The sequence below is a fragment of the Chelmon rostratus genome, chromosome 21 (genome assembly GCF_017976325.1).
Source record: "Chelmon rostratus isolate fCheRos1 chromosome 21, fCheRos1.pri, whole genome shotgun sequence".
NCBI lineage: Eukaryota > Metazoa > Chordata > Actinopteri > Chaetodontiformes > Chaetodontidae > Chelmon > Chelmon rostratus.
Genome location: NC_055678.1, coordinates 6,378,033 through 6,398,768, shown reverse-complemented (window position 1 = coordinate 6,398,768; position 20,736 = coordinate 6,378,033). Strand labels below are relative to the sequence as shown.

The 20,736-nt window shown below is 40.6% G+C and overlaps 1 protein-coding gene across 1 annotated transcript; it reads right to left on the bottom strand.

Annotated features, from left to right (window-relative positions):
- Positions 1-5,289: 5,289 nt before the first annotated feature.
- On the bottom strand, positions 5,290-19,877 carry scn4aa (sodium channel, voltage-gated, type IV, alpha, a). Its single transcript, XM_041962104.1, has 26 exons — positions 19,590-19,877; positions 19,172-19,290; positions 18,928-19,017; positions 18,703-18,831; positions 18,324-18,415; positions 17,601-17,894; positions 17,449-17,512; positions 17,126-17,267; positions 16,799-16,996; positions 16,354-16,524; positions 16,018-16,147; positions 15,194-15,432; positions 14,918-15,091; positions 14,459-14,815; positions 10,865-11,329; positions 10,085-10,126; positions 9,794-9,926; positions 9,526-9,680; positions 9,258-9,431; positions 9,002-9,124; positions 8,415-8,696; positions 8,238-8,291; positions 7,521-7,658; positions 7,282-7,386; positions 6,703-6,973; positions 5,290-6,575 (listed from the first exon to the last, which is right to left on the bottom strand). Exons 1-26 carry the CDS (start codon positions 19,842-19,844, stop codon positions 5,290-5,292), a joined length of 5,682 nt encoding a protein of 1,893 aa, XP_041818038.1. The 5' UTR covers positions 19,845-19,877.
- Between the last annotated feature and the right edge of the window lie 859 nt (positions 19,878-20,736).

Sequence of the window (20,736 nt, the reverse complement as noted above, 5' to 3'; positions counted from 1 at the left end):
GATAAAGTCTAATATAATTTAATCTAATATTAGGTGTCATTGCCTTTGGTCTGTTTAGGTCTAGAAGAGTCCGTCCCCTGGTTAATGTTAGTATTGATTCCAAATTCAAAAGATAAGTAAGTAGATACTGTAATGCTGTATGTGATTTAATTGAGGAAAATGTCAACAAGTAGTATATGGGCTACTGTTTTGTCTGCACAAGTGTGATTTCACCATTAGTGGCTTACTAAATCTTGGCAATTTGAGTGTAAAGAAATGCTTATTGCCAGCACGGGTGTTTGTTTTAGAAAAAGGCTTATGAGCGTTTGGACTTTATGGTTCGTGGCACCTCTGTGATGGACAACAAACAACTTCAGGACCACACCTGCAACAGTCTTGTCCAGTGGTTTTTTTCTGATGTTAGTGTGAGGGAGAACCACCTCATGCTCTGATTTGTTGTTGTTTCATTGTTTATCACAGGAGGGAATGTGAAGTCATTTGGGGTAAGACATACTGTACTAGTTCTCAAAGTTAGTCATGCAAAATACTAAAATTCTAGTTTGGAGTGGATTTTCTTGTCTCAGCTGTGCTGAAAGGTTTTTAACAACACAACACCATTTATAGCCATGCTAGCTGCATCTGTGGCTTCGTTTCTCTCAAGAAATATTGCACATTTTAAGTGAATTTTGAAGAAAGAAAATCAGCAAGCTTGTTTCCATCCACTGCCATTATGTGATTATTTGGAGTTGGTTCATTGAGATAAGCGGTTGGTGGTGTCAACACTCCAGTTGGAAAACCATTCCCGAAGAAGATGGTGCAACAAGGCAAAACAACCTTCAAATGGTGAAAAATAATGTAGAAAACATAATGGAAATATGACATATCAGTTTGTTTCATGTTTTAATGCATAGAGCAATGAGGAAACGTTTTAATCTGCAGAAATGACTTCTTCTCTCGGAGTGGAAACAGCCCATCATTTCCTACGTCAGAATTTACTTGAAAAGTGCATTAACTTTTAACTCATATGCTCATTTACTTATGCAAAAACACCTCAAACAATTAGAAAAAACTTTTTTTTTGTGAAATTGGGGAAGTTTTTTTTTTTTTTTTACTTTTCTAATCCAATACTTCAAAATGCACATCAAGATACGTTGATGGAAACACGACTTGTGTGTCATTTGGTGGGCTGGTTTGGTCTAGGCTTACAGTAAATATCTCAACATGTACCAGACGCATTGGCAGAAAATTTGGTACAGACATTCATGGTTCCCGGACATTCTATACTAATGACTGGTAATCCCCTGACTTCATTGTCAAGCATCACCATGAAGATGACATTTGTGGTTATGAGTGAAATGTCTCAACAACTGTTTGATGGCATGCAAACTTAGATACAGATGGATGTCCCCATCAGGATGAACTGCAGTAACTTTAGACATCCCTGACTTTAATCATCAGGTCATTTTTTTCATTTATCCAACAGCCCTAGTTTATGATCAAATAATCAAAACTAATGACATTCCTATCAGCCTCAGCTGAACTTTTGTGCAAGTCAGCAAATGTTAGCTTGCTAATAAGATAAACTAAGGTGGTGAGCATGTTAACCATTGTACCTGCAAAGCCTGGCCTGTTGACATTATCAGTCTGTGCTCATGTACCCACAGAGCTGCTCTTAGTCTTGTTATGAAACATCCACGTGCAGTCAAGAGTGAAGTTTTCAGGTCAGCCAAGCTGATCACATTTCCTTAATTCTACCGTCTGGAGTCTGATCGGCTTTCACCATGTGTGAGCAAGAGATATAACCATGTAAACCTGACAGGAAATAATGCGCCTGACCGGTAAGTGACTCAGAGAAAGAGTCTCAAGCTTAGGGCCCGTTATTTTTTGATTTTCGGACTTTAATTTTGTATAAGCAGTGGTGGCTGCCTGAAACTGATTTAAGTCAACATAGCACTCAGATGCGGGAACTATTAATTGTAGAGCTGCAGCAGAAGTTGAGTAATAGATCAGTGAATGAATGAACAAAAAATTAATCTGCAATTATTTCTATAGTCACAGGGAATAAACTGGCACTACTCCGCGAGGCAAGCAAAGCCGACAACACACGTTTTAGAGCCCACATCCCTCTTACGTAACCTCAGCGTGCAGCCACAAAAATATACAAATAAATCAGACACCCTACCTCCTTATTTCTTGTAAGAGGCGGTACTTATTTTAGTCAGTTAACACACACAAAAAAAATAGCGACTGGGCAGGCGAGCTGTGTACTGCACTATAGTGCTGAAATGAGCAGTTCTGTTAAAGAGTCAAGATTTCAGTCCTGGAGACAAAAAGATGACAAATGAAAGAGAATACTAGAAAAAACAGACAACCCAAGGATAAGACTGACAATTAGTCTATGTTTGTCCAATAGTCAGCAAACTTCATGATCAAAACGAACACTGAACCAACCCTACAGTACTAACAAGTATTGTCCGTGTAGGCAAAGCATCATATGGATTATTCCTCTATGCCAAAAATGTATTCTAAATGTACTTTTATTATTCATCACATCAATGAGCCGTACTTTCTTCATGACGATGAACAGGCACTGTTTATTTTGAGTCTGTCCCACATACATCGTCCTGCTGCTGTATATACTCACCAAAAGTGTGTTAATCGTGGCTGCATTAAGTACTCCTTACAAACACCATGATTTAGAATTTCACACAAAAAGGACACTCATGATTGTTTTCCAATTTCACAAGTCTACTCCCAAGTTTGAAAATACAGCGTGTTGCAGAATTGGAAGTTCAGCAGTCAGCAGTGTGGCCTGTTCACCGTACAACCACCAGAGGGCCTCAGTGAACCAGTGTAGTTTCACAGGAGTCACATAATGAAGCGAGTGACAACATAAACTCACAGCCTACTCTTCCCTACAAGAAGTACTTTATTCTCACAATAAAGTTACAATTTTTACAATAAGAAAATGATATAAATGTACAATACAGAAGGAAAAAAGAAAAAAAATTATGTACAGGCAACACTGACTGTGGCTATACCAGTAAAGCTCTCCATATGGCTCGCCCTCCATTAGAAATGTAAACAAAAGGAGGGCAGTGTCTTGTGGATTTGACTGTACCATCAGAAGAGACTACAGCTAAGTGGTGCAGCGGTGTGTCAGTCTCAAATAGGATTGCTGCAGGTCACATTACAGACTTATGACCGGAATAACTGCCATGCTGTGACAGCAGAATAAGACAATGAGACCCCTCGTAGAGGAAACGTTCAAGATTTTTTTATCCCCCAGGGTTGGTGTTCAAACAGTGATGAACACATAAACAAGAGAGGAGACAACCCTCTATAGTCTATTGTAAAAAACAACCTAGAAAACTGTAAAAGTGCTGATGTTGTTAATGTATATATATTCAGAGTAAGACATTTTAATTCAGTTAAGACTTACACAACAGCAAGTGAAGCCCACTTTTCTACATGAGGACAGACTTGTGATGACTAGATCCACTGCGTATAAGACTTTTTTTCCCCCTGTTTTTTGTAAATGTAGAAATGTTTGATTATCTAGACATTGATAACTGGGGTATTCCTTTGACTTCAGAGCCATGTTTTTAACTTAACCAACACTCAGCTGTGTGTGCTATGTTTCAGAATTTAAGATTAATTTAAGATCAAGTCAAAATAAAAACTTTGCACTTGATCCTCCTGAGGCAAAACTTCAGTTAATATGTACAGCAAGTACCAAAGTACTTGTATTATTGCTATAATTAGTGTTATTAGGTAGACAAATATAGAAAACTGTTGCATTGAACAGGGAGCTGAGCAGTTGTGTCATGCAAACATGTTAATTATAAACATCACATCTTAAATTTACAGTCACAGATCAAATGCTGAAATGGAAACCCACCAAATGGAAAACAAGTGGCTGCTTGCTTTGAGTTTTGAAATTTGGCTGAGGGGACCAAAAACAGACAAAACATTGATAAGACATGCAGATATCAGTGATGAAGTCAGCTTAGAAAACAGGAAGGTCTCTCAGTCTTACACAGTCTCTTACTCGACCTGGAAGGGATATAAATAGTGCAATATAAATTGGGCCTTTCTGAACGAGCCACTCAGGGACAGATTTTAACTGCATTAGCTGGCCCACGTTATTGTTTCATTGTGGCTCTCATGATGTAGTTTTGTGTGTGTGCTAATTTACTATTCAAATTTCGCTCTGCAGTGTTGGATAATAGCTCTGCGTTCGTGCCATACCAGAGGAAGCAAAATACTGGATATCTTGTTGTAAGGCAACACAGAGTCAAATGACAATCAGCTCTACAGGCTTGTTCACACAGTGTGTATGACATAAACACAGCATAAAATCCTACAATCCTATAAAGGGTCATTCAGGTTTTGCCACGTGTTGTTCAAGTCACTCTGGTTAGACACTGGGGAACATGGTTTGCTTTTCTGGTAATACCCATATCAAAAGCAAAGTTACTGCTGGCCTAAATTAAGACATCAACCATTAAAATCCACTGGAAAACGTCATGTTCAGACATCTGCCATTTGGCCAATTTTGGCAAATTATTTAAATATGTGTAGGATTTTTCAGAAATAGAAGGTGAGCAAAACCTTGCTCTATTTTGCAATTTCAAGATACATTTCTCACTAGTAAGCTATCATATCACAGATTCAGTTCCACTATAATATTTCACTGTCCAACAATGGCTGACAGTAAGCGTAAAGAAAAACTTTAAATGAGTCCTTTAAAGCCAGTGTGCATTTGAATGCTGAGAAATGTTATTTAATGGTGTCTTTAATTTGGAAATGTCAATTAAAGTGCCATTTACCCCCACCAATATACAGAGAAAATGCATCACCGGCACAAAAAGGAGGGTACAATGGGACTGCCAACAAACATGTACAATTGCTAATTGAATTTCTTAGCACACGATTTTCTTTTCTGTTTTTACAGCAAAATATGTACTTAGCATTGACAAAGTTTTTTAGTTATTCACCTATTCTGTCCATTTAACATTAATGGTGGTCATATTTGCTGTTGTCAGTATGGTTATTATCAGAGAAAACCATGCACTCAAATTCCACCTTCAACCCAAAAGGACACTTAACGTAATATTGCTTGAAAAAAGGAATTGTTTTTTTTTTACTTTAATTAAAAATTGCAGTTTAAACATCCATTAGCTTAGTGTAGCTTCTTCGTCTAATGTAGAAAATTCAACTCCATTAGTGATACTTTGCATTAACTGCTAGCACTACTTCTTTGACTGGTGAAAAACAAAGGGGGGCACAATCGTCTTCTGCTGTTTGTTATACAATTGACTCTCTCAGATTTGCCTGTAGTGTGAGGAGGTGTTGGGTGGGGGCAGAATGTAATAAAACCTCATTAGTAATTTCTACAGGTACAACCATGATATTTGGCTCAGGGGGTTCTGGACCACACTGTGCCCCTGTGTAATTTGACAGTGTCTCGGGATTAGGGGGCTGTTCTAAAGCAACCCACTCCATCTCCTCTGCAAGGTCCACATTGCTCCCGTAGAGCACTCCCATCCTTCGTGCGAGCATCCCCTCTTTTTCTGGTGGATTTTCACCTTCGTCCTTTCTACCCAACCTCTTACAGAGGTGCATAAAAGCAGCATGGCGTATGCAGCGCTTTAGCAGATGGTTGCGGTAAGCCCTCTGAATGACTACAGCAGCCATCTGCTCTTCTTTGTGGCGTACCGTTGTGGTAATCGGTGCAAAGGAGTCTGAGGTGGGGTTGTTCAGGATGAACTTTGCCTCAATGCTCTCCCGCATCGCTGCCATCTCCACCGTGTCTCCCAAGACCATCTGTGTGACGGCCAGCAAGACATCCAGGCAGTGGATCCTGTCTCCAATGACCAGAGGCAGATCCATTTCAATCAGGCGAAGCCGGTTGGGCTTAGCAACCCTCAGCGGCTCCTGCAAGGCATCACAAAAATCTGAGAGCCGGCTATACTCAATAAACTGAGTTCCATCTACGTCAAACTTCTCCCATGTCTCATTAAACATCTCAAAATCTTCCTCACAGAGTGCATCGCCACTCTCCTCCTGTGCCACATTGAAGTTCTCTAAGATGATGGCAATATACATGTTGACCACCACTAAGAATGAGATGATGATGTAGCCACAGAAGAAGATCATACCCATGCCCGGGTTGCCGCAGTTACCCTTGACATCAGTGCCTGGGTTCTCAAAGTCTGGATCACAGTCTGGAGGCTCCTTGTTCAGGATTGGAAGTAAAAGTCCATCCCAACCAGCTGATGTTGTAATCTCAAACAAGCAGATAATGCTGCCACCAAATGTCTCAAAATTAAATATGTCATCAATCCCAGCCTCCTTTTTGACATAAGCAAAGTTTGACATGCCAAATATGGAGAAGATGAACATAATGAGGAAGAGCAGGAGACCAATATTGAATAGGGCAGGAAGTGACATCATTAGAGCGAAGAGAAGTGTCCGAATGCCCTTCGCTCCTTTAATAAGACGTAGAATCCTGCCTATTCTGGCCAGTCTGATCACTCTGAACAGAGTTGGTGACACGAAGTACTTCTCAATTAGGTCTGAGAGCATGGTGCCTGCAATAAAAGGAGATGAACTATGATCAGAGATAATGCATGAACACCTAATCTATGTTTGAACAGAACAGCAATTTGCAGTTTATAAGTAATGTAACTCACAGTTTTGCCCATAATAGGTACTCACCAGCTATGGACAAGATGACCACAACAAAATCAAAAATGTTCCATCCATTGGTGAAGAAGTATTGTCGCAGGGCAAACAGCTTCAACACACACTCTCCAGTGAAGACAACAATAAAAGCCACGTTTACTTTAAAGAGGAAATCTTCCTTCTCTGCACTTTGGTTGTCCGTCTCCACCATCATGGTCACCATATTCAGGCAGATGAGCACCATGATGAAGATGTCAAAGAACTGCTGACTGATGAAGTCAAACACCATTCCCTGGATTAGGTTCTGCAGGTCAAAGGGAGACGGGGAGGGTTGGGAAGGTGAGGAACAGAAACAGGAATCCAATAGGGTCATTTGGTCTGTTCACACCAGCAGTGTGCAGAAAAGGTCAGCGCAGGGGTCACTGACGACATTGCCATGCCGCAAATACCGAACTAATGTTTCATTACTTTGGCTTACCTAGTTTATACTTTTGAGCATCAAAAACTTTAGTTAAACAATAGTTTTGAGTCTTTCCCAAACAATATAACACATACTGCTAATATTACATTTGGTGACTGAAATAATCATGTAGCTGTAAATGAATGACATACAGTTGGACGCGGAATTGGCTTCTGTGGCTTCTTGGAACCAAGTTTCTTCATGGCATCGTAGTACTTTTTTTGTTCTTCGGTCATAAAGATGTCTTTATCTCCAAAGTGCAGGCAAAACATCAAAGAGACATCATTATAGGTATAACTTTTGTGTGCTTTAAAATGCAGTATAGCTGTAACTTAAAGAAAACCATCAGTCGCTTTTGTAGACTACATCTTAGAAAAATGTGAATACTTATCTTTTTCTTTTGTTGGTTGAAATTGTCAATAATGACACCAATGAAGAGGTTGAGTGTGAAGAAAGAGCCAAAGATGATAAAGATGACAAAGTACATGTACATGTAGAGGTTGATCTCATAAGAAGGTTGCTCCTCTACCTAAAGGGAACAAAGCATTTAAATTATTAGGAAAATTTAAGAGGAAGCCGTCCATTCCCGTCACTAAATGTTTAAGCATAATAAATACAAGTAAGTAAGTAAGTAAGACACAGGATAAAAGGTTATGCTGGAATATGATACAGGTCAGGACGGGCACTTGCTGATCCAAAGACCAGACTCACTTCACCATCACCATCTGTCACATGCTGTATATATTACATATATATTCAATTAACTTAAAGTGCAGGGTGGCGTTAGAAAGGGAGGGGAGAATATGACGTCCCAGCAAAGCATACCAAATAAACCCTTTGTACACTACGCCAATAACAAATATTTATAGAGTTATTTAGTTATTAAGTTAATAAGTTATTTATTCAAGTTGTCTCAAATATATTTCTGAATATCATTATTATTATGTCATTTTCTGATACTGAAAACAAAGTATACATGAATGTAGAATGATAGACAAAGTGTCTGCCTTGTATACAGTAGTGATACATGACTGTAAAACAAAGGGCTACCAGTGCTAAATGCTAAATGTAATGCTAATATATTGGTATTACTGTAAACAATAACTACCTCTCTTGAGTCAACGGCAGCATACATGATGTCCATCCAGCCTTTAAAGGTTGCCTGAAAATACAGAGCATTATTTCGAAATATGTCAGAGAACGCAACTTAAAAAAAACAAAACAAAAAACTGTTGTTTTGCCCAAGATGTTCCAGGTGCACAATCATGGAAACAGAAATCCTCACCACTTGAAGCAGGGACAGGTATCCTTTCCCCACATTGTCATAGTTGACTTTGACGTTGACCCAGCGGGCCTCCTGCGTGGCCTCTTTGATGGCCATGCAGTCGCTCTTGTTGTTGACCTCGGACAGGGGGAAAAGCTCCTCTGTGGTGGTGTTGATGCAGCGGTAGAATTTCCCAGCAAACAGGTTAACTCCCATGATGCTAAAGATGAGCCAGAAGATCAGACACACCAGTAGCACGTTGAAGATGGAGGGGATTGCTCCAACAAGAGCATTCACCACCACCTGCCAAAAAGAGAGGACTTTGTTAGAATTAAGGAATTACATAGAAATGTATAGAATTATTTCCTAGTTTTTCTGTTTGTAGGAGTGAGCAACAGTTTTTCTATTGCCATCAGGTTGTACCAGTATTCTTACCTCAGTCAGCTCTGTTATAGCAGCCACGGTGTAAGCATGCTTTCAACACACATTGTGGGGGACAGCCAGTCAAATTAGTAGGATAGTGCATTAAACATCACAGCTTTTGCATCATGTAAATCACTGTTAGCCATGCATGTTGCTCAAACGTGGTTGTAGACCCAAGAACTCACCCTCATCCCTTCAAATCTTGACAGCGCTCGAAGAGGCCTTAGTGCCCTGAGAGTCCTGAGCGATTTGATTGGCCCAATTTCAGAGTAGCCCATCCAGTTAGCGCATAAGCTAATTAGGGAAACCTGTAGCAGAATCAAAACGTTTCCTGTTATAGTGTTACCACAGACTTAATCTGACATCAAACAAATGTATACAGATGCTCTATTGATTGGTACACGTACAGGTCAGCATTGAAATAAAGATGTAAAAACTTACATCTACAATGAAAAAGTCTAACCAACACCAGGCGTTGGTGAAGTAGGTCTTGAAGCCATAGGCGACCCATTTCAGGAGCATCTCAATGACAAAGATGTAGGTGAAAACTTTGTCAGCAAACTCCAGAATAATTTTGATGGTTCGGCGTCTTTCTATGTAAATGTCTTCAAAGGCCTGCCAAAGCAAGGTATGATACCTAGATATAGTAATACAGTATCATATCAACAGTCAACATTTCTAAATTTGATACACTGATGACAGCACTCACCAGAGCTCCACTACTGAGAAGAATCATGAAAATTATGAAGGTTTCAAACCAGTCATGCTCCACAATGTAGAAGCAAGTCCTACGGAGGTTCCACCATTTCTTGCCTTTGCCTTGGGTGATATCCACAGTCAGACATGGCCAGCGCTTCACACAGTCTGAGGGAACAGGAAAAATTAAAGGTTCAGGATTACTCCAAAAGATGTCAGGTTAGATTTCAATAGCAAATAGATCTGGTTAAATGATTCTGTTTTCCAGTTGTTGTTCATACTGTCAGTGAAGCAGTCCTCTGGCTCTACTGGGTCTGGCTCTTCTTCTTCCACTTCCTCTGGCTCAGGCTCAGGCGGTTGATAGTCCACTGTGCTACACACTGAAGAATCCCCATCATTCAAAGCACCCACCAGCTAGTCAAGAATTACAATTGAAGCTCAGTTACAAAGCCACCATGCAAAATACATACATTGTTGATTTTGCCATTTATGGCCTAAACATAACGGTATACTACAGATGGAGATTTTAATTGGTAGCAAGGGTTGCTTCATGTGGGTCTACAGTTACTCACTTTGACTCTTCCCAGCATACTATTTTCATCTTCTACATGTTCCTGACATAGCACAAGAATAGAGAATCAACTTTAGTAAGCATTTATCAGCAGCAAGACAAACATGCATTTTTAAATTTGATTAGCTTTGGATGATATCTGGGTGGGGGTTAGTTACCCAGTTAACAAGACTGTTAAAGGCCCTGCTTAACACCTACCCAGCTGTCTTCACTTATTATCTTATTAGACCATTTCGAAATCACACACAGACTTTGACCACCAAAATCTCATCAGTTCATCCTGGACCCCAAGCGAATGATTGTGCCAAATTTGAACAAATTCCCTTGGGTTTTTCCTGAGATATTCACGAGAATGGGATATATGTATGGGGCGCAGAGGCATAAAGACTTCTGTTCACTGACGATATGGTTGTGTGAGGGTCTGTAACATGGCTTTTAATGCCACATGCTACAATTTATCTTACAACAATGCTTTATAAGCAGCATTGCGTTGCAGTAATGCTCTCCTCATGCTTTGTGATGTGTTAGATGCAGAATGGTTAATTTGCCCGTGACTGTCAATGTGGCTTTTAGGTTGAATTCATTGTATAGCCTATTGTCAGTGTGATGAGAAGAGGTGAAGTATTCAAACAGACTTAGTCTGATCAACAATGAGATGATTAACAAAGCCTTTTGAACTGAAGTAATGGCTCTTTGAAATACACATGCTGTTGGTGGATGATTTCCAGTGCATGAAGATGGAAAAATAGAGTGTACTTATTGATTGATGTGCTGTACTCACTAAGTAATGTTGGTTATTTTTCTCATCTGTAATGTCTGAGTCATCGGCATCCTCATCATCATCCTCATCATCCTCGCCCAGGTTTTCAAAGTCTGACTCTCCCAGAGCGATTGGCACATTTAGACTCAGCTCTCCATCCACAATACATCCAGAAGGCCGGCCTTCAACTAAACAATTAGATATCCCATCTGCCACTTTGAAATTCTGACTGGTGTCCAAGTGGTTCATTTCAATTCCCTCCATTTTAGGGTCCCTGTCGTCCATCGGGTCCTCCTCAGGCTCCTTGGGCTTTCTGTGCAGAATCTGCAGGACTGTTCGAATGACGAACGCTTTGAACCAGTCGATGCCCCTTGTGATCCTGCCAATGGCAATTTGGAGATTGTTCATCTCTCCGTCATCGTCCCCTGGTGCGAGGTTATCTCCACTGAACGAGCTGAGCAGCAAGGCCAGGAAGAGGTTCAACACCTGACGAACGAAACATGAAGGTAAGTGATGTAAGTAATGACTGATGAAGCGATGAATAATGAACATGCAAGAACTTTGCATTGCAACAGATGCACTTTAGTTTTTTTTCAGTTTATATGTGTAATCAGTGGATGGGAATGAAGTGAACACATTTTTTTTCCCAAAATTAGGGGTGATTAAGTACATTGTGGTCCCATATGAATCCATACTGGGTTTGTGATGGTTATTAATTTTTCTGGTGGCAAAGCTTATTGACACTGAGAGCTGAGTCAAAGGCTGCCGACATTGGCAAACACAGAAGTCTGGACAAGCTCAAATACACATCACTTTTCAAACTGGTTCTGTGACGTCACATTGATAAATATTATGTCGTCGGCCTTCTGCTGCAGACGCAGCTGCAGTTTCTAAACCTGTTAGTCAATTTCTCGGTTACTATGTCTTAGGTTTAGCAGGAGATCATGGTTACACGGGCCAGGCTGATCGCTCATGCCAGTGTGGGAGCTGTGAATCAGTGAAGAGGGCTGAGGGGAAAGGATGAGCTGCTAAAAAAACACAAGGCAGATAGTGGAGGAGCAGAAACAGCAATGATGGATTTTGAAAAAAGCAATTTAAGCAGAGATGTCGGTACAAGTGATGCATGAAATAATGCTCCCACTTTTAGTTGTAAGAACAGTTATAGTGTTGAGAAGAGAAATTCAGGATTTTTCTTAAAGGAATAGTTTGACATTTTGGGAAAAACGCCTAAAGCAATCTGAAGGGGCTCATTAGCTTTGTTTAGCTTAGTGTAAAACTTGGATAATGGCTGATCTAATCGTCTAATTAATCTGAACAAAAAACAAAACCAAAGTAAAAATGAGAGGTTGTCTTTTTGTGGTGTGGTGTGTGGGACTATTTCTGTGCAATCAGCAGTTGTGACGATAAAACAAACACGATATAACATGTTCATTAGTGACATTTTTAATTTTACATTTGTTACCTTTGGTCAGGACCAGTTGTTTCCTCCTCTCTCCTGTCTTTATGCTAAGATTAACTGTAGCCTCAGATTTAATGGACAGACATGATAGTGGTATTTCTAGCTTTGTGAAAGGATTCCACATGTTCTTAATAACGATGGTCATAGCCCTTAAAATGACAGAAAATTAAATCAAAAGCTAAGTGGTTTTCTTCTTAAGTTAGAGGGATTTGAGTCAGGCAGGAAGGAAAGTCAATAAAGAATACAGACATGAAAGTGCACCTTATATCCACTCTGCTCCATATGCTGTGGTGCTGATGGCCCAATATGATCACATCTTCATCAATAATGGTTCAATCTGCTATCAAATGCCTTTTCCTTAACACCCAGTGCCCTTGCCACCTGAGCTCTGCTCTCTCAGCTGTCTGTGTTTGTTCCCGTAGTGGCAGCATGCTTACTTGAGCCGGATCTTAGCACATACTCAAGGTCAAAACCACTGTTTGGTAGCTCAAGTCATTTGATTTAAATAGAAACCCCCTCCCATGAAGCGTGTAAGTATATTATTTGCCTTCGTGTCAGTGCAAATGGGGTGCATGTATGTGTGAGGAGAGCATACACTGGAGTACGGGTGGAGGGTTGGGGGTCAGTGTGAGACACAGAAAAGTCATGATAACTTTGGCACCATGCAGCCATTGCAATATTTTTGTCATCTTGACAATCAGCCATTTCCTTTCCCTTTCTATGAATAACCTAACAGGAAATGGTTTTGGCTCAAGTCATTAAATATGATGCTGAAATCATGTCTGAGAGCGATCATCTGTATTACATGTACGTCCTTGTTCTGCGAGGCCAAGATCAAATGTCAGGGACAGTATTTCCGTGCACTCAGGATTCTTCACGAAGCATCGCAAACTCTGCATCCAAATTCGCCCAGACACTGAGTGAAACGCTCGGTGCAACTTAATCAATTTAACAATTATCATACGAAATAAGGCATGTTGATACTCGTTATATGAGAATCTGTAAACATATGTGTTTCAACCCACTTTTGAACTTAGATTTTGATGACCCAAAAAGCAAAAACATGCCAATGTGTTTTGTTTTCTTCGTGTGTTTAGATTACCTAAATAAACAGCGGCAAAGGACTAAAATGGAAATGGAAAGGAAATCTTGGAATGCCTTTCAAAAAACGTGATCCAGGGAAAAAAAAAAAATTGCCCCCAAGACTTGCTAACAGTGTTAGCAAATTGGCTGTGAATGGCAGTAAATGTTAGCTAGCTAACGTTAATGTTAGAGCATAAATGTGGGTCTTGCCGTCTGGTGGCTGGATGGAGTGATCAGTGGGGTGACCGGTGCCATTAACTAACATTACTGAGGTTAATGCGCCTGAAAGTTATGCAAGTGCTCCAGACAAAAGATATTCCTCAAATGTTTTTAAAATTTTCTACACTGCCTACGATACTGTAACGCCCCCTGGTGGTTACGGCGTTTTCTGTCTGTCCTCAGCTGAGGAGCTAACAATAGACTGCAGAGACACGCAGGCCAGAAAATCTCCTGGCATTATAATAAGATAACTGCTAGATTTACAAAGATTCTCCAAAACAGATTGTTGGCTTTGCAACTCCACAGTAGTGACAGTTGTTTAGAGTTTAAACACTGCATGTGTAGCTGAGTCGAAGCATCTCAGGAATGACCATATACTCAAGATTTCCTGTCTGCTGATAACAGACAAAGCACTGACTTAGACAGATAGTAGCACTACATGAAGAACACACTCCCCTCATTCATTTCAAAGTGATAACTGTGGTGGAAAAGCAGTGGGTGCAGAGGGCTCCAGCCAAATAATACTAAGGCATTTTGTTATGTTAAGGTCCAGTGGCTGATTTTGTAATGTAAATGAGGTAATTCTACTGTTTACGTCACAATCTTCTAGATGGAGGATCAAATGATTGTTGCTGCAACAACTTTTAAGAATGATAAAATCCTGTCTCATAGTATTATGAATGTATGTATCAATAATTGATCGAGGACTCAGGCTGGCCTTTCTGGATTGGATTTCATTGTTTCTCTCGGGTACCTGAAGAAACACGCCCCCACTAGCACAGCCCCTTGCACTTTGTGTTTTTTGTTTGTCTAAGATACAGATCATCACTGAATAATACAGTAGTTGTGCTCACCACCAGATTTCCAATGACCATGACCATCATGAAGACAACTAAACACATCCCAGCTCCGGCCACCTCCATGCAGTGCCACATGGTCTCGATCCACTCCCCGCACAGGATGCGGAACACGATGAGGAACGAGTGGAAGAAGTCGTTCATGTGCCAGCGTGGCAGCTCACAGTCTTCGGAGATCTTGCACACACAGTCCTTATAGCTCTTGCCAAAGAGTTGCATACCCACCACAGCGAAGATAAAGACGATGATGGCCAGCACCAAAGTCAGGTTTCCTAAAGCTCCTACTGAGTTACCAATAATCTTGATCAGCATGTTGAGAGTGGGCCAGGACTTGGCTAGTTTGAAGACACGAAGCTATCTCCAACACAGGACAGACGGAAAAATACAGTGATAATAATGTAGGAAATAATTCTAATTGTTTTAAAGATACAAATAAGTTCAATCGTTATTTCTCACCAGACGAAAGGACCTGAGGACAGACAGCCCCTGGACATTTGCCAGCCCTAACTCCACCAGACTGAGAGTGACAATGATGCTGTCAAAAATATTCCAGCCAACTTGAAAGTAGTAGTACGGATCCATGGCGATAAGCTTGAAGAACATTTCCGCTGTGAAGATCCCAGTGAAAACCTGTAGGGGCGTATGCTTCTTTTAGATTCGGGGACACAATCAGGTCTGAGATGTGAGAATATTTCTGCAATGAGAGTTAAATGTAACACGGGACATATTCACCAGATTGCCCACTGAGAGCATGTAGTCAAACTCTGGGGTCATGGGGTAGTGCTCCATGGCCATGAAGAGGGTGTTAAGCACGATGCAGATAGTAATGGCCAAGTCGACAAAAGGGTCCATCACCACAAAGTGCACCCACTTTTTAAAGACCACCCATTGCTTGCAGCAGTCCCACTTCAGGAACATGTCGGCAAACTTGTACCAGCCGGGTGGGCACGGCCTCTGAGCCTCCTCCAACTCTAGACAAAGACAGACAGGAAAACGCTTTTTGGTTTTCTTTTAAGCAAATGAGTTATCTTTAAGTGATATGAAAGGTTCAGCTAACGCAGAGCAATCATGAGCAACATTAAAATATATGTCTCGTCTGTGCCAAGTTATAGTCGAGCTGAAATAGCCAAAGCTTAACACCATGGGGCCGTGACACTGAATGTTGACGGGGATTTCTCCAGCACACAATGTGATTAGCCCAACATGGCAAGCTCAAGACAATGCTACTGTATTGGCCTTGTATAATTGAGTGTATAATGTTAACAACTGCTTGATAATCTAAGCGATTAGAGCTCACATTAGAGCATCTCTTCTAAGAACCTGCAACTAAGCCTTGCGTATTTCTTCATTCCCTGGAGAGACTTGTCACTTCTTGATGCTTGCACCCTGCTGCTTAGCAAAAAATAGTACCCTGAAATAGACATAATGGTGTTGTTGTATCATCTGCTTGTTTCAGCTAAGCCAAAGCTAGAAACTACATCCTAGATCTAGGGATTCTGTGTGACAATTTCAAGTGCATTATCAACGTTGTGTTTCTGTCTCCATTGGCACTGTACCTTCCAAAGCAGCTGTGGTGAGCACCGTCATAGCACTAGCAGATCTCTGCGTCAGGCCTGGTTCCTCCAGATGAAGCATGCTGGGCACAGAGCCTTCTGACTTCTCTCTGAGTTCATAATCTACAGCAGACTGTAAAATATGTCACTAAGTCTGTCAATTGCAAGCTCACGATGGAACCTCATAATCACAAATAATGGGTAAAATAATAAATAAATAAAAATGCTTTTTAAAACAACCTGATCTTCGCAAGTTAAAAGTTGCTAGAATTTCCGCCAGCTGAGCCATTTTTCAGATTGCTAACCAAATAGACTGTGACCAGAGTGCGACGGACTAACCTTGACCAAGGTGGGCGCTCTGATTATCAGACGGGGAACGAGTCTCCCGTTGCAGTCCTTTACGGCTTCATCGTGTTCAAGGCTCCGTTCATCATCTGCCAACTCAGATATGGTGCGATGACTCAGCGACTTTTTACTGGTTAGAGTGGCCCGGCTCCCAAGAACTTGAGCCTGTTACAGTATATAATAAATACAGTACGTCTAACTGTTGAATCAGTTTTACTACAAACAATGCAAACAATATGATTTATTTTTTGACAAACTAAAAAAAAAAATTCCTATAAGCTGTCACATGGCAGCAACCTCAGTCATCTGGTTAAAAAAAATATTTTAGCAGTGAAATTAACTGATCTAAAACACTGCTCTTCATGAAGTTATGATCAGATATGATTAAAGTAAATGTGGGTTTATAGTGAAAAGTCTCGTTATTGCTTGTAAAAGTTACCTGTTCCTGATTCTTGAGTTGCTCTAGTAGCCGCTGGAACTCCTCCTCTTTCTCTATGGCCTCTTGCAGAGTTGCCTGATTCTGCTCATCGTAAGCCATGGCTACCACAGCCAGGATGAGGTTGATGAGGTAGAAGGAGCCCAGAAAGATAACCACCACAAAAAACAGCATGTATGTCTTTCCAGCCGCCCGCAGGATCTATGTTTGGAGCAAGAAAGAAGCTACGAGAACTAAGAACAAATTTCTTTTCTCAACTTTGATTTTAAAATGAAACGTTCCAAGTCAGAGGTCATAAATATGTTTGCAACTAATGAAAGAAGTGCCAACCAGCTGGAAAAGGTTCTCCCAGTAGTCCTGGGTCATGAGTCTGAAGAGGGCCAGGAAGGACCAGCCAAAAGAGTCAAAACTGGTGTAGCCAAAGTTGGGGTTCCTCCCGGCCTTCATGCATGTGTATCCCTCTGGGCACTTTCTATCAACAAAGAGTCAGCATGCTAAAATTGCTCTCGCAGCCTCCAAATCATCAACACCAAAGAATTGTCAATAAGAAACATTTTTAAATTACATTTTTTGGAATGAGAACAGAACCAAGGCACCAAACCAGATTAACGAGAAAAAAATAGCATGGTAGCCTCTGTGTGGATAATACATACCCAGCATCGGAGCTGTTTCCACAAAGAAGAGCATCTGGGCTGCCTTCTAAATAATAGTGATTCTCTACAACCAAACGAGAAAATAAACAGTCAAATCTATTCCATGAAGACCATGTCAGCTTAAAATAAGAAATGTAATGTGTTACACGTACCTGTGTTTTCAATATATTCAATGAAATTGAAAGTACTGTTGGAATATGTTGTGTCGTTGACCCCCACGGTGTTGTTGAAGGACACAGTGTCATTAAATGTGCTGGTGGTGTTGAAGAATTCAAATGCAGTTTCATTTGTTGCGATGGGCCATCGCACGCATTTGTGACGCAGATTTCCCATAAAAAGTTGGAGGCCAATGAGTGCAAAAACAGCAAGGGCAAAGACGGTGAGAATCATGACGTCCACCATTTTCTTCACCGACTGGATCAAAGCGGCCACGATGGTTTTCAAACCTGGCAACATACAAATGATCATCAATATAACAAATTATTTTTATTCTGCTGAGTACAGTTACTCAGAATAAATCTTGTCACGAAACATAATGCCATTGCAACAATTACATCATTTTACTGAAGACCAAAAACAAGAAAGGTCATTTGTGAAATCACACCCTCATGCTTAAAGGATAACTTCCGTTTTTTACAACCTGGACCTTATTTCTAGCATTAAATACGACCATTTACTCACCCAGACAACTTTGGTGGCATTTGGAGTCGTTTTGAAGAAATTAGCCCCAGAGGAGCGGCGCGTATATCCGTATAATGTAAATTGGCGTATTTAATGCTACAAATAAGGTCCAGGTTGTAAAAAACGAAAGTTATCCTTTAATAACACATTTAGTCACGCACACAGAAATGTTTAAAATAAAATATAAAGAATACCAGGAATCACAGTAATTGTTTTAAGGGCTCGAAGTACGCGAAATGTCCTGAGGGCTGACACATTGCCAAGGTCAACAAACTCAGTGATGTATCTGTGGAAAGAAATTAACAATGAATCAAAGCCAAAAGCCAAATGAGACTCAATACATCATCTGTTAATTTTCCTATTTTAATTGGCTGCAGTATGAGAAGGGTCCATATAAAAAGGTTATACAAATATCATCATCAGTTCTGTGTAGCAGCAATTTATGTACAAATTTTGATGTAATGTCAAGATGTGGATGATATGTACTAATAAGAAAATCAGAACCATTTTTCTGATATCAAATGCAACTGTGTAGTTGAAAAGACACAGATGAAAGTACATCCAGAGACTTACGCCATGCTGATCACCATGAAATCCAGCCAATTCCATGGATCTCGAAGGAATGTAAAAGATCCAACACAGAAACCTCTAGACAACACCTTGACTGTTGCCTCAAAGGTGTAGATACCAGTAAAAACATACCTAGGAAGAAATTGTGCAACGCAAGTTAGTAAGTAGCATTAAATGTAACCGAGGAGTGAGTTGCTGAAAACCAAACTGTGATGATGAAGTACTCACTCAACAGTTTTACTCCATGCTGGTGGGTTGCTCATCGTCATGAATACACAATTCGATAGAATTGTAAGCATGATGAACATGCTAAATAATTTAATTCAGGATTAAGGAAACAAACATGGGCATTATAAGTACAAGCAGACGTTTCCCATCTTCATTCATGACTCAGCATCTACATCGCTTTATGTCCAGTCCAAACCTTAATATACTAAATAATTCAAAAGCCCAGCAATAGCTCAAAGGATATGAATGTATGAGAATTTTGATGGCTCCTCTTCTAACCAAACTAAAGGGGCTCAGAATGTAGCAAGCCGGTTCAGCATTGAACCTGAAGACTGTGTTTCCTTTGGTGATCACAATGAATGTCTGAAAAGCACAGAGATTATCTGTATAAATGCAAGCTAGTATATTGTCCAAAAATACCTGACGGCGTTGCAATAAATTCTTAGCGATGACAATCTTGAAATGATCCTTTAACGTTTAACTTTAACATATGCATACCACAAATGACATCGAATACATTGCGTAAGGGATACCGTATGCAGCTGTAATAACTGAAATTTAAGTAATACATCCTGTCATATTTCAAGGTTATGTTAGGACGGAGTCAACCACATTAAACACCAAGAGTGTTTCTATTAGAGCGCAGATGTGCTCAGACTGACATTCTGAGTTTTGTAGAAGGGGTCCAGGTCCTCCAGAGGTGTGTTGAGCAGCTCAGAAGGAGGGTCTCCATAGATCAAGGGCAGACTCTTGCCCGCCTCCAGATCAGCGTTTGGGGCCGTTGGCTCTTCTTCCTCATGGCCCCCTACTTCTGCAGCCTTTTTTCTTTCCTCCTTGAGCCTCTCGATCTCCGCCAGCGATTCCCGGGTGAAGCGGCGGAACGCATCGGTGCCTGGGGGAGGGAGCAGGGTCGCCATCTTCGCATCGCGAAGGGATACCGCCACACCGGGGTTTCCCTAGAGGGTGCTGGAGAATACAGAGAATACAGTATATTTTTGAGATGGGTTCGGCTTTGGCATCATTTTGACTTAAACCATTAACATTTGGATTTGATTTGAATAGTTTAGAAACATATGAAATAGTTTAAATTCCTGAAATGCAGTGCTTTGTTCTACCAACAATTGCCATTCTTTTCATTATTGATTAATCCATGAATTTCATTTTTTAGTCAATTAGAATAAAAAGAAACTCCCAATATAAGTGACCAGAGCCAAAAATGAAAATGTCCTACAGTCAAAATACCAAAGGTATTCAATTTACAGTAAAATACAGAAATATTGGATATTATATGTCTTTTAGGGAAGATGACAGGAAATGAGGGAAGAGAGAGTAATGACGTGCAACAAAGATCCCTTGGTGGATGTGAACTGGAGATGTTGTGGTGCACCTTAACCCCAAAGCCACCCCATGGCTGGTGTTTTTAAATTTAGTAAATGATCTTAAATGACCAATTAAATCATTTCAAGTCATTTTTCTAAAGATCAGTTAATCAAGTGATTTCCTAGTCCCTTGAGCACAGGTGTGTTGCAGGTGTGATAAGGCAGGTGTTCCCACATTGAGAGCAGAAAACCCTCAGGTGGGTAGAGATAGAACTGATAAATGCTATTCCTTTATATCGGCAATGGCACAAGCCAAAAAGCTGGGGAGTCACTGTGGCTTCATAAGTGTCCCAAATGATCATAGGTCTGAGTTGCCTTGATCTGCGTCCACACCCCCTCACCCTCCCTCGTTCCTGCCTGCCCTCCACCCGGTGCCCTACATCTCTGACCCGGCACCCCTCACAACACCACAAGCACTTAAAAGTGTCAA

Coding starts and splice junctions, on each gene's coding strand:
- scn4aa (XM_041962104.1), bottom strand. CDS start 19,844: ATGGCGACCCTGCTCCCTCCCCCAGGCACCGATGCGTTCCGCCGCTTC. Junction 18,832..18,927: donor GCATGGAGTAAAACTGTTGA/GTGAGTACTTCA, acceptor ATTTCTTCCTAG/GTATGTTTTTACTGGTATCT. Junction 6,974..7,281: donor AGCCAATTCCGCGTCCAACT/GTATGTCATTCA, acceptor TTTGACCTGCAG/AACCTAATCCAGGGAATGGT.